At 48.9% G+C, this 13,625-nt stretch overlaps 1 protein-coding gene across 1 annotated transcript; it reads right to left on the bottom strand.

Annotated features, from left to right (window-relative positions):
- Positions 1-457: 457 nt before the first annotated feature.
- STRA8 (stimulated by retinoic acid 8) lies at positions 458-13,093 on the bottom strand. Its single transcript, XM_090287545.1, has 8 exons — positions 12,902-13,093; positions 11,830-11,905; positions 11,132-11,216; positions 8,900-9,112; positions 7,781-8,066; positions 5,410-5,483; positions 3,588-3,699; positions 458-653 (listed from the first exon to the last, which is right to left on the bottom strand). The coding sequence occupies exons 1-8, from the start codon at positions 13,091-13,093 to the stop codon at positions 579-581; spliced, it is 1,113 nt and encodes a 370-aa protein (XP_090143671.1). The 3' UTR covers positions 458-578.
- Positions 13,094-13,625: the final 532 nt, after the last annotated feature.

The following is a 13,625-nucleotide window of genomic DNA, read 5'->3' as shown; positions in this document are numbered from 1 at the left end:
CGCCAGAAAGTGCCCAGAACACTGTGAAATCTGGCTTGGCCTCCATTCAGAGGTCTTCATTATCAGAAGAAGCAGGTGTAGCTGGTTCTACCCTGATGTCCTGTAGCACATGGCTGAGGTCAGCATTGTCCTGAGTTCCCAGAGCATGAAGAATGAGCAGGTAGTCTCCAGAACTCTCTGGAACTCACCAGAACAACAACCTGAACCCAGAGTGCTGAAAGTACCCGGTATCATGGCACCTCCAGAGGCAGGTCCTGCCTGTAATTTTCTTAGAAGGCCTGTGGCCTGGGCCTCAGCTCCACCTGCTACCCCCAGCTCCACCCCAAATAGGAGCACAGGGGGAGCAGGTCTATACCCTGCAGCAGGTCAATCCCTTATACCAAACTACCCTGAAAGACTAACATGGAGCCACTCTGTTCTTAATATTTTATAATAATCAGAAACTGAAACCATCAAAAACGCTTCTTGGATAGTTCATCCAAAAATATCCCAGAAGGCTGAGGCACATACAACCTTGACTGCCGGCATTCAAACTTGAAAACTGTGTGCCTCATTCATTCCCTCCCAGCTGCTCTGCATTACAGATCTTCATCGTCAAAGGTCTCCAAGCATTTCAGCATCAACATCTCATCGTCTGTGGGAGGGTCTGGTTCCTGCAACACACAGGGCAGAAGAGGATTACTTTTTATTTACTGTTTCCTGGCCCAGGCAGATGGGCACACATCTCAGGTGTGCGCCGCTCCTTCAGTCTCTACCCCACATCTCTTTAGATGCATCTTCATCTCCAGCTTCCAGCCAGGAAGTAAGGGCAGTGGGGGGAAGGTCCCATGACATTGCACTCTGGGATTGCCAGAAAGGCTTTTCCTGGATACCGCAGAACTGGCTTCTTCAGAAATTCTTAAAGCTTGATTCCAATGCCCATCAATAGAGGATGGTGAGTTACACTGGGACGCACTCACCAGTGGGACACCTTGCAGCCGTTTCCCAAAAAGGAATGTGATCACTCTCTCTGTGGAGTGCACTAATTAAAAAGGGCAAGATACAAAGCAGTGTGCACAGTAGACTACCATTTGTGTTTGAAAGAATTTATAAATATTGGATGGCTGTTCAAAGAACTGGTAGTGGTAGTTGCCTCTGGGGAAGGGAATGGGTAGTAACCAAGGGGTACTGGTAGGACAGAGACTAAGTTTTCTTTGTGTATCTTTTGGTAACTTGCATTTTAAACCATGTATGTGGGTTAACTATTAGGAGTTAATTTTTTAAAGAAGCAGCACTATATTTGTTTAGCATGAATTTCTCATTCCCTTTACAATGATCCCAGCCAACCCCTCTGAATCCACAGGACTTCTCTCCCTAAAAGTATGTTTCAGGGGGTTTTGCATTCCCTGACTTTCCCCTCCCCAGCAGAAAATGACCCTTGTAGTTTGTTAGCCTCGCTGGTCTGGATTTGATCCCTTTGGGCCCTGGGAAGCATCCCCAGCCACCTATCTCATGAATGTAGGACATGGTTCCAAGGGTGATGGCCAGATTAGGGGGTGAGGCTGCAGGTGAAGCCTTCTCTGCTTTCGAGAATGGTCCTCATTGTCCATGGTCTACTGATGGGGGCGGGTGCAAGGGGAGCCAGTGTATCTGAGAGGGGACCCAGTGGTCAAAGGAAGATCGCCCAGGGCTCCCTGTTTAGGATGAGGACAATGGCAAATGTTGAGAAAAGTGGGAGTCAGAGCGTAGAGAGTGCCAGGAGGCCAAGCGTCCAGGAGGGAACCACACACTCAAGTCTCTGTCGCACAAAGTGCTCGAACATCGTTCAAAATGTTCTAGTTCCTTAAGCCCCTGAAAATGGTGTCTGAGGTGTTCTTAAGCTGCAGATTTGTGAGAGCAACAGGCTGTCAGAGGTGTCTGCAGGAACCGGGTGCTGCAGTGTGTAGAAATAGTCTGTGTCCCCCCCCCGACCCCCCCAATTTCCTTTGTTCACCTGGAACCTTATTTGGAAATAGGGTCTTTGCAGATATAATTCATTAAGGATCTTGAGATGAACTCACCCTAGGTTTGGGGTGGCCCTCAATCCAATGACTGATGTCCATATAAGAAGATGAGAGGGACAGAGAGACACAGAAGACCTTGTGAAGACAAGAGGCAGTGACTGACAGTGACGGGGCTTCAGTCACAGAGTGCTGAGGGCTGCGGGAGCCACCGGAAGCTGGGACAAGGCCAGGTGGGGTTCCTCCCTACAGCTTTCCGACAGCATGGCCCTGCCAACACCTTCACTTGACCTTCTGTCTTCCCGACCATGAGAGCTGTACACCACCAAGTTCATGGTGATTTGTTACAGCGTCCTAGGTAACCGATACAGTGCTGATGAAGTGACATTCGGGCCCCTCCTACAAAGCTGACTGGGGAGGTGGATGGGGAGAGAATGGAATTTCCCTCTTTACACCTGCAGTTATGAAAGCCTCAGGCCTCCTGCACCAGAACCTCAAGGGCAACTTGTTCAAAATACAGATTCCTGGGGCCCCATCTCAAAACACTGAATAAGAACCTTGGGGGTTGGGGCACCAGAGATCTGCATTTCTGAGACGCTGTCAAGGTGATTCAAGTTCGAGAGCCTCTGCTTTATGTAGATACTTCAGTCCCTGCTTGTCCTTTCTTCTCTGCCCTGTGTGCAGACAGGAATCAGACAGAGCAGAGATTGTCCCATTAATGCGTTCTCTTGAAGGCTTAGTGCGAAAGGGGCCAAATTATCCCTTAGCTTGTTGAAAAGCTGTCCTAATTATTTTTAGATAAACATTTTCATTAATACTGCTTAGCTTTTAAAATAAACCTTTTTTTTTTTTTTTGCTAAACTGGTAGAGAAAAGCTGTGGCTATGAAGCTTCATGGCTCAGGCATCAACCCCACCCTGCCCCCCAAAAGCTTCCAGAATGTATCTCTGAACCAGGGCCTTCGCTGCTTATACCATTATATGCTGCACAACCAGCTTTTTGGAAGCAGAAATTAATATCCTTCCAAAGCTGATGGCAAACATCACCCCAGGGAGTCAGAAGAGGAGGAGACAGCCCAGCCTCTGGGGAAGGTGTTGGGAGTCCCACCCCAGTTAGGAATGCCTTCGAAGAGCCAGGCCCTGGGGCCTGGTGGCTACTTCAAGGTCTGCCCCGAGGAGCTTCCCTCTGTCTCTCCCCTCAGTTTCCCTGGACATCTTCCATCCCACAGGTTGCATTAGACTGAGGTTGACCACCCACAGAGCGGCCCAGAGAGAATGAAAGAATATCCCCCACCAGTGGCCCCTGTGGTGTGATTCGGGTGGGGTACAGCTAGGGCTCCCCTCAAGAGCCCTTTTTGGATCCTAAGGGGGTAGGCGGAGGTCTTCTTGCACTCTGCTCTGTCCTACCTGTTGTTTTAAGCCTCACCTGAGGATATATTTATTGACTTTAGAGAAAGAGAAATGTGAATGGATTGCCTTCCATATGCACCCCGAATGGTGATCAAACCCACAACCTAGGTATGTGCCCTGACCGGGGATTGAACCTGCAACCTTCTGGTGTATGGGATGACACTCCAATCAAATGAGCCAGCGGGCCAGGGCTGTCCTACCTCTTTCAGCTGATTGTTAACACAGCAAAGGCCATTACAGAAGTCGATGATCTGCGTATAGAGCTGAAACTTCTCTTCTTGGTTTTCTGGGTTGCAGTTGGCAAACGTGAAACTGACGACAGAGAGGAATAAGAAACAGCAAGTGTGTAGAATCCTATTCTTTGACCTCTGCTTGAACAGCCTAAAAAACTTGGATTGGGATGTAAACCAAGCGCTTTTAAACACCCAGCTGACTCCTCAGATACCCAGGAGCCCTTCTTGGAAGGTCTGCGTCACCTCAGCGCCAATGTCACATGTGGAACCCACTGGGCAAGTGGAACGACAGGGAGACTGGCTCTCGTGTCCTAGTTTAGTGTCCTGAGCCATGACCTCTGGAATGAGGGAGCAAGATGTCCTCCCTCCCTGAGAGTCAACCTCTACAGTGAAGCCCCAAGGGTCTGGTCCGCCTGTGGGTACCTCGCCCACTGAAGTTCATTCCCTTCAGACACCTCCACCCAGTGGGTCCCGCACGGAACACGGATGCAGAGGAAAGTCCTGCTTTGCAGACTCCTCTCCCTCTGCCTTCCTGGGACAAGGAGAGAAGGTGGACAACCAGGAACCACAGAGTGAAGAAGCCGAGTCACACTGTGACAGCTGGCGTTCTGACCTCACATCCCCCTGGAAGGAGGTCCCCCCGCCAGCTAGGGACCCTCTGGCAGCAGACCTGCCTTTTCTAGGGAAAGGAGAAAAAAAGATTCTTTTAATAGGTTGCTTTTTTTGTTCCACCAGCCGGGTGAGAAGTTCCAGATGCTGCTTGTCAGGGGCACCTGGGCAACTTCTCGTCCAGCTGCCTTCAGAGCCCGAGCTCAGCTCGGAAGACCTGCCTCCAGCCAGTCCCAGCAAAGTCCAGCTCCACACAGAGCAGCGGAGAGCCTGGGTTGCCCCATAAAATCACTGTGCACATTTGGGACAGGGCTGTCTAGGCTGGGGGAGGGGGGCAGGTTGGGGGGGAAGGACAGATGTTGATTTGTGGCCAGGTTACCAGGGACAGCTGTGGCCTTACGGCCTCGGGGGAGGAGGGAGATATCCGTTGGGATCAGGAGGACACGAGTGCCACCCTCACCCGCAAGGCAGGAACACCAGACACTCAGGCTTCCCTTTCGCCACGACACCTGCACAGGTCTCTGCAAGGCTTTTCAGAGAAGCGAAGGAATTTCAGCCCTGAACTCGCTCGGAGAAAATGCCCCAGTGGTGCAGACTCAGTCAGCTGCTGCTTGTTACAAATCTCCCCAGATCCTGTATTGTGTCTTCTCACCCCGTGGGGTCAGCCGTCCCGTCCTCCCCTCCTCTCATATTCGCTGACACCAGGTGACAAGCAGCTCCCACCTTGTACAGCCCGGAGATTCTCCTAAGCTCCGGGCACAGGGCCTGTTTCCAGGTTGGCCCAAATTCTCTGTGCCGCAGACCTCTCCCTGCCCAGATCGTGCCCCAGACCTCGCAGACCAGGCTGATGCCGTAAGCTGCCCACAGCCTCCTCCCCCTGGGCAAATAGCGCAATGTGAACAAGCTGGAGTTGATAACCCGTGGTGTCTCAGCCCTGGGCCAGGAGGGAAGAATGTTCTGCTCTGGAGAACCCCAGACAATACCAACCCAGGAAAAAGCGGATCTCCAAGAACTTCCACTGAATCATGCACCTCACTGAGGGCTGCAGGGGCAAGGTTCCCAAACATTGCAGCACGGATACACACATACACTCACACATGCACACACATACACTCACACATGTATACATATGCACACACATGCACACACATACTCTCCCCATCTCACACCCCATTCTCACCTGGAGCTGGGTGTGCTTGGTTCCTCAGTTTGGTCCAGGAAATACGCCACGTCGAAAGCATCGTCAAACAGGAGCTGAAAGAAAGCACGGAACTTTGCGCGTCAGAAATGAATCTGCAGTTTGACCTTTGCCCTGGGCTGCTGTGGGACAGATGAGTAGGAAAGCTGATCTCTCTTTACCCGTCAGCCCTGAAGGCCATGCCTGTTAAAGCTGAGCTCGATCCCAGGGTCTCTGCTTGGTGACCCTCCCATAGAGTGAACATGAAGCTCTTGCCCGCTCAGAACAAACTGCCAACCCCAGAGGGAAGTGCTGGGGACTGTGTTTTCCTCTTGCTAAAGATGACAGAGCTCTGGCGTGAGGTGCAGCAGCCAGAGCTGAGCCTCAGTTGACCGGGAGAAGGGTCCGTCTTCCCCTCAAGATTGACAATCGCACAGTTTCCTGCCACGGGGGCTCCGGAGTTAGGCTGCAGAGGAGCTGACAGCCCGTCCTGCCACAGTGAACCTGTGTGACCTCAGACAAGTGCCTTCATCGCTCACATCCTCCCCTGTAAATGGGAATCACGACCAGTGCCCACTTACAGGGTTGCTGCAAGGATTAAATGAGACGTGTGAGGCACCAGGCCCATGGTAATGGCTCAAACATGTTAGCAGTTATTGAATATTATCTGGCTTATAAAAGAAATACATGTTTATCATGAAAATGTTGGGAAAATGGAACAGATAGAAAAAGCAAAACTCACTGAGAAACAATCCCTCTGGGAGAGGGCCATTCTTGATATATTGATTTATTTCCCTTCGTGCTTTCCCTAGGAGTACTACATCATATAGTTCCAGTTTGGGAATCTTGCTAGCTAGACAGTTTTTGGTCCTGCTTTTCCCTAATTTGTTGAAGATTACAAAATATGCCACAGGAATGTGATATACACTCGGATTGCTAGATTTAGCACATAAACATACAGGATGCTTAGTTAAATTGGAATGTCAGACAAACGATTACACAGGACACTCTCATGTTACGAGTTTCACTGGCGTGCTGTGTTCTGTCTGGCACCCGGTCACACGAGAAGCCCCCAGGGAGGAGAGTGAGTCTCTGGTCCTGTGTTGTGTCTGTCCTTCCAGTCATCTGACAAGTGGCTTCTCCTGAACTGAATCCCTTGGGCCTCTGGCCATGTGGGTGGCTCCCTCCTGGTTTTCTGGACATTTTCTGATGTCCTTTTTAAAAAACATCCCTCTGCTCATCTCAAACAGAATCTGGACAGGGGTCACTGAGCTTCCGTGTCCATCAGCCCAGAAGCTTATCGTCTGGTGTCCCCCTCCTCATGGGACAGAGGCAGGGACTCAGGACCTAAATTCCTGCCCTCAACCAATCTGCCCACAGTAGCTGCACCCCACACACTGTCCTCACCAGGAGTCACAGGCCAGCCAGGGTCAGGGGGCACAACCACGCTCCACGGCCCTTCTGGAGCATTCAGCACACTATGGACACACTTCTCAGAACTAAAAAGGTAATGTCCAGGTGCCTCCTGGGTACACCTGACCCTGACTCCAGGTCCTGGCCCTGAACACAGCTGTTACCTAGCAGAGCCTCTCCTGATGGACCAGGAGCTACAGAGGTTTCCCTCAACTCACTTAGAAGCCACAGTAACAGTGGCTCCGTCCCTACCTTGGGCATAACGGTCACCCAGCCCTGGGTTGGCCCAAACCAACTTCACTGAGTGGCAGCCATGCTCTTTGGGATGAGAACTGACCTCCTCTCAAGGTCTGGGCCTGATTGGTCCAAATGTAATCTTATCTTGATTATGCAGGTCATTGGCTCAGTCACCTGTCAATCTGGCCAAATCTGGCCAATGAGAGAAGAGGAGAGGCTTGATGGGAATTTCTGGAAAAGTTCTTCCTTGGCCCTTGAGAAAAACCCACAGGACACCTTTCTCACACCTGATACAGGGGATGGGGAATGACAGCTTGGTTGCTACCAGCTGCCATTGCACAGTCACACTGCAGGAATGGGGGGAGTGTGGGAAGAGGGGGCGGGAGAAAAGGTGAGAAACCAGCCTTAAGATGGAGCAGAACAGAGAAGAACCAAATCTCTGGTGACATCACTGAGACACCTACCAGAACCCTGTCTTGCCACGGAACCTCCCTGGGTTCTTGGTTTAATGAGCCAGTAACTGGCAGTTGATACAAATTGCTAAGACTTCTCTCCTATAATAAGAACTACTGGTCTGTGGTTGTGGCGATGTCAGCAAAATCAGAAACTGGCCAGTGAGCCAGGATCCAGAGCCCCTCAAACTTGTTAAGTGACCCCGAGCAGATCCCTGGCATCTTCTGACCTGGGAAACACCCCTCCCCACAACCCCCCAGCGTTGGCTCACCTCCTCCGGGTTGGAAAGGGGTGAGCAGCTGGCCCCTTTGCTGTCGATGCCGCTGTCCTTCAGGCTGCCCTCCACACAGGTTGGCTCTTGGTCAGTCTTTTGGAGGCCCAGGAGGTTGCTGTGCTTCTGCACCACTGCCTCCAGAAGTCTGGCCCTCTTCTCCTCAGAGAGGTTCTGCCACAGGTGGGAGATGGCTGCAGAGACTATGGGGAGTGTCACCTCCTGCGAGGAGATGACCCCATTCCTGGTCAGAAGGTCCATTGTCTGGTTGTAAAAGTTGAGATACCTGGAACAGAAACGACACCATCTCCCAAGCCTGCACCTCGAGACCCCAGGGCCCTCCCCAAGCCATCCCCTCAGGAGTCTGTGGGTGAGCTGGCCCACAGCACACGGGCCTGACCACCTCTCTGTGCTGTACCAGGGGCTTAGCATTGCTAGTCTCTGCAGGCCCCTGAGCCTCAGAGAGCAGAAGCCATCTTGAGGGCCATGGGTGACAGATTTCTGCTCAGGGTCCTTCCTCATGTCCTCCCAGTACCCCGTGGAGAACTCTCTGCCTTATGCAGAGATAAGAGGTGTGGCTGGCTCAGCTGTCACCCAACAGGAAAACTGCTTAAAATTCCAACCCCATGAATGTGCAGATGTGATGTGACACCCACTTTAATTTGAGGCCTGAAAGTCAAGCTCGGCTATGGATGGAGCCTCCACCTATTGAGCCAACCAATGCCCCCAAAGCCAGTGAGGGTGTCCAGGGTCTTGAGTCTGTGGAGGGGCAGTGGGTAGCAGTGGGAGTCTGAGCCATCTTACTGTCAAGCTGCCCAAAACATACTTCATGGGGTATGTCTGTGGAGAGGGCTTTAGCCCTTATAATCTCCATCAGCCCCCCGCCAAAAGGCACTTCAAATAAACACCCAGTCTAAGGAAATGCAAGTATGTGCTATGTAAATGTAGCTTCAAGACAATTTCTTTAGCTTTTCTGCCAACCCCATCCTCAAGCCCTGTTTGTATGGGAATTCTGGAGCTGCCATGACTCAGGGCTGGCAGCATATGCCAGTTGGAGCCTCGATCCCTTCCCGGCGGGAGCTCCAGCTGTGCACGAAGCCACCTCTCAGCTGTCCACACCGTTCAAATTCCATGAGGTCTGGTGACAAAGTGACTGGGGAGAGTAAGGGATCCACGTTTTCCTCCTTCTCCTCCTCCTCTTCCTCCTCTTCTTGGTCTTCCTCCTCTTTCTCTGCTTTCTCCTCCTCATCTTCCTTCTTGACATCATTCCAGATTGCCTCAAGTGGGCATGTGTGCGCAAAGTCTTTTGGATGAACCTTATTTGGGAACAGGCTGGGGAAAGAACAGAAACAAGATAACTATAGATTAGTGTCCTTCATGAACATTGACACCAGAACTCCTAACACAAACTTAGCAAATTTTATATATACATACATATATATATATATATGATATATTAACACACACATGTATATGCATGTGTGTGTTAATATATCATGGCCAAGTGGGTTTTATTCCATGAATGCAAAATGGTTGTTTCAGTCTTTGAAAATTAATCAATGTAACTCACCATATCAACAGACTAAAAATCTTGCCAATATTTGATTTTCAAATATTATGATTTTTTACAATCTCAGTAGATGCAGGAAAAGCACTTGGCAAACTTCAATGTCTATTCATGATTAAAACTCTCAGCAAACTAGGAATAAAAAGGAACTTCTTCAACTTGATAAGACCATCTATCAAAGAGCTCCAGCTAACATCATACTTAATGGTAAAGAATCAAATGTTTCTTCTCTAACATCAGGAACAAGACAAGGCTATCCACTCTTACCACTTCTGCTCAGAAGCACACTGGAGATTCTAGCCAGATCAATACAGTGAACAAAAGAAGACAAAAAGATATACAGACTGGAAAGGAAGAAATAAAATTGTCTTTATTTGCAATGATTGTATATTTAGGCAATCCTAAAGAACTTAGGGACACATGACCATAACTAAGAAAGGGGTTTAGCAAGGTTGCAGAATACAAGGATGATAAACAAAAAATCAATAGTATTCCTATGTACTCTCAGAACAGTTGAAAGTTGAAATTTTAAAAAGTACTGCTTATAACAGCACACAAAAAAAAAACCCCACGAAATACTTAGATGTAAACCCAAAACTCAATATATAGAAGAAAAAAATAAATAAGTTGGACTTCGCCAAAATTTTCAAGTTCTGTTTTTCAGAGGCATTTAAAAGAATGGAACTAGAGAATGGAATAACATGACATCATTTGGAAATTCAGAACTTGTACCCAGGGTGTCTTCATACTGATAGGAATAATCCCCACGGTATCGTGTTGAGTTAAAAAGCAAGTGAGCCAGTAGAGAACATAGGAGGAGACTCTTTTTTTAAATTTCAGAGCTGAGGAAGCCTAAGTATGCCCCCAAACTCAGGCACCATCCCAGAGCGACAGATCAGACTTCATTTTTGCATGGTCAAACAAACAAACAAAAAAAAACCTCCAAAAGCAAAATAGTAAATGACGAAGGAAAAATTGTTTTAAAGTCATATACTAATTTCTCAGATACATAAAGAGCTTCTACAATTACATAATAAAAAGACTACCAGTCCAACGGGAAAATGGGCCAAGAACAGATACAGAAAGTTCCCAGGAACGGAAATACAAGTGATCTTGAACAAAGGCACTGAAGCTCACTTGTAATTTAATTACCATAGTTTTCGCACTATAAGATGCACCTGACCATAAGACACACCTAGGTTTAGAGGTGGAAAACAAGAAAAATAATATTCTGAACCAAACAGTATACTAAAATATTTAATAAAATATAACAGAATAATATTTCAACCATGTAAAGTGAACAACAGTCAACAGCAGGTAAGAACCATCATCACTGTCATTAACAAATGAGGAGAGACTTTAAGGTTCAAGTGCTCTTCTAGTTTTCTGGGAACCCCAAGAACTCATCATCGCTAGTGTCAGAATTTATGAAGCTCAGTTGCTCACAATCACTGATACCACTTTCTTCTCTACCTTCATACTGACCAGACGCCCTGAGATTCAGCAGTGAAGTGGCACATTTAAGCATCCCCAGGGGTTTCGCGTGAGCCCACCGCTTCCTCTTTCTGTAATAAGCGTGGACTTTTAGCATCAGAAGAAAAAAAAAAGTCATGCGTGTTATCAGATTAAAATAGAAAAGAATTCTCTCCAGCACGGGAGGGTTCTAACTAGGTGAGCAGCACCTCTTCCGCTGTTCTGTGTTCTGGAGGCAAAGCGGGCTTCTGTGATAGCAGAACCGTAAGACACCAGCAGGCGCCGGTACTCCTGGTACTTGGGGGTCTTACCTATGATTTCTGAAGAACATGCTGGCATATTGTTCCTTGACCTCCTCTAAGCTGTTTGCATTCCCATCCTCCAGGTTGAAGGATTCTGTTGGGGAGTTGAAGGAAAAGTATTCAATCACCAAGGGGAAAGCCAGGCTTTGCCCGGTCTCTCCTGCTTTTTGGTCCAGGGGGAGCATGGGCGGTCCCCGAGCCTACCCAGGGTTCAGTGTTAGGGAGTCAATCAATGTTAGGGAGTCAAGAGCCCTGTTTCACTCCACCTTCCAGATGTGAAGGGGAAAGGCTTTTTGGACTGGCCGGTCTCAGTCAAGACATCCAAAACACCCCTTTCAGAGTTCAGGTGCCACCAGCTCATTAAAGTCAAGTCCCCAGCAGCCCTCTCTCCCAAACTGAGTGCCAAGGAAAGGAGCCAGGTTCTGACAAACACCGGCCCACTCCTTGCCCGGCGTCTCAAGATGAGATCAGGTAACTTCAACTGCACCCCAATCGGATCTCATCACGCTCACGCAGGCCAATGACCTCTGAGGCCAGGCCGTGAATCTCATTGTACCCCTGGCCCAAGCACAGTGCCTGGCACACAGTAGGCACTCCGTAAATATTCATTCGCTTGGCTTAACCCAATGTCTCTGTTTTCAATAGAAAAACCAACCAACCTTTCTTTCCCTGGGAGGGCAATGGGGGCGGTGGGTGGGACCTGTTACCTTTAACCTTCAGCAGATGATCCAAGTTTTGTTCCTGTTCCTGAATATGATTCTTCGCCTTATTCAAAATCTGCCACTGAGGACAGAGACAGACAACGTTGAGAGGTTGACCTCCCACTACAGACTGGTTGTGTGGACCCAGGAGCCCCTTCCCGGGTCTCAGGCCTAGCTCCCTCAGATACAAAGTTATAGCCCTTCACCATTGCCAATATAAAGGGTAGGACGTTTGTTCTGATGAGCAGAAAGCATGAAGTTTAATTTGTATTCTGGAAATGTTTCTCACTGAAAGTATTCCGAAACAATTAAGCTGCATTCAGCAAACTACTAGGGCTGCAAAAAAGGCAAACAACTACATACACATGCTGCTTGAAGGCAAATAAATGGTGACTCAGAGGAGGTCTGAATGAGTATCAGCCCCAGGCTGTCACAAGGCTCCCAACTAACTTCTGCTCACTGCTCACAATGTGCAACTGCCTGGTTACTATAAAATGTGCTTTCCTAACAATATTTTTTATTTGCTAAATGCACACATTCCAGTTGATCTGAAAACGTAAATGTTCTGTCAACCTGCACTCGGAATTTCCTGTTCTGCAGGACAGAATCACAAGCATTCCTTCCTCCTTGCCTCCCTCTCCCCCTTCCCCTTCCTTCCTGTAATATTACCAAAGGCAAAATGCTAACTGCAAGGTTATTCACAAACAAGAACTGCTAAGCGCTGTTTGTTTTTGCTGACGGCTGATACCTGCCTGAAGCAACACACACTCATCAGGCATGCATGTCTGTGGGGTAGGGGTGCAGGCAGTGGCATCCCTCAGGGGTAGGGGTGCAGGCAGTGGCATCCCTCAGGGGTAGGGGTGCAGGCAGTGGCATCCCTCAGGGGTAGGGGTGCAGGCAGTGGCATCCCTCAGGGGTAGGGGTGCAGGCAGTGGCATCCCTCAGGGGTAGGGGTGCAGGCAGTGGCATCCCTCAGGGGTAGGGGTGCAGGCAGTGGCATCTCCAGACCAGTCCTCACCCCGCTCCGCAGTCCCTCCACATGCAGAAACTTTTCCTCCCCACGCTCAGGACCTCATACCTTTGAAGCTGTGGTCTCAGACTGGTGGTAAACGATTTTCTTGAGTTTACTGAAGAGCCTTTTCAGGGCAGCTCGGCGGCGGGCCTGGGACAGGCGTCTGCGGGCCAACTGAGGCTTGAGCTCCTGCCCCTGAGCCTGGAGCCGAGGCATTGCTTGGCCCCAGGGCTCACTGCCTTCTCCAGAGGTGGCCATTAAAATCTGCAATGCAATATTATGCTTTTGGGGGGACCCTAAATAATAATGATACAATGTGAAAGAAAAAAGAAGACAGATCAAAGCAGGAAGAAAGTAAAGGATCCCAACCAGTGAATAGAATCAGTAATAGCTATGTCATGAACAAGACATGATACAAAATTTGTTATTTAAGTGCAACTCCTAAAACCACAAGCCCGCTCCTATGCGACTTACTTGTGAAGGGCACTGCTGCTTTACCTCCAGGAAGTTTCCAGAACATTGCAGGTACTCACCAGATACTTGTTAATTGACTGCTGTGGCCAAGGAGAGCCAACTGTACCCTGAGTTCTTATTCTTTACATTCTGTTAAAAGCTGAACGGGTATGTGACCCACCCATCGAGTCATTTCCTACCACCAGAATGCATCCCACTGTGATTCGGGTAGTGGTAACACTGGTGTACAGATATGAAAAAAAAAAAAAAATCCATCAAGATGCACTCTTTAGATGCTCTTCAAAAAGAAGAGAGTATACTCTTCTACCTATGAAAG

Source organism: Furipterus horrens, unplaced genomic scaffold (genome assembly GCF_987537825.1).
Source record: "Furipterus horrens unplaced genomic scaffold, mFurHor1.1.pri manual_scaffold_9, whole genome shotgun sequence".
In the NCBI taxonomy this organism is placed as follows: Eukaryota; Metazoa; Chordata; class Mammalia; order Chiroptera; family Furipteridae; genus Furipterus; species Furipterus horrens.
This window is presented reverse-complemented; position numbering and strand designations above follow the sequence as displayed.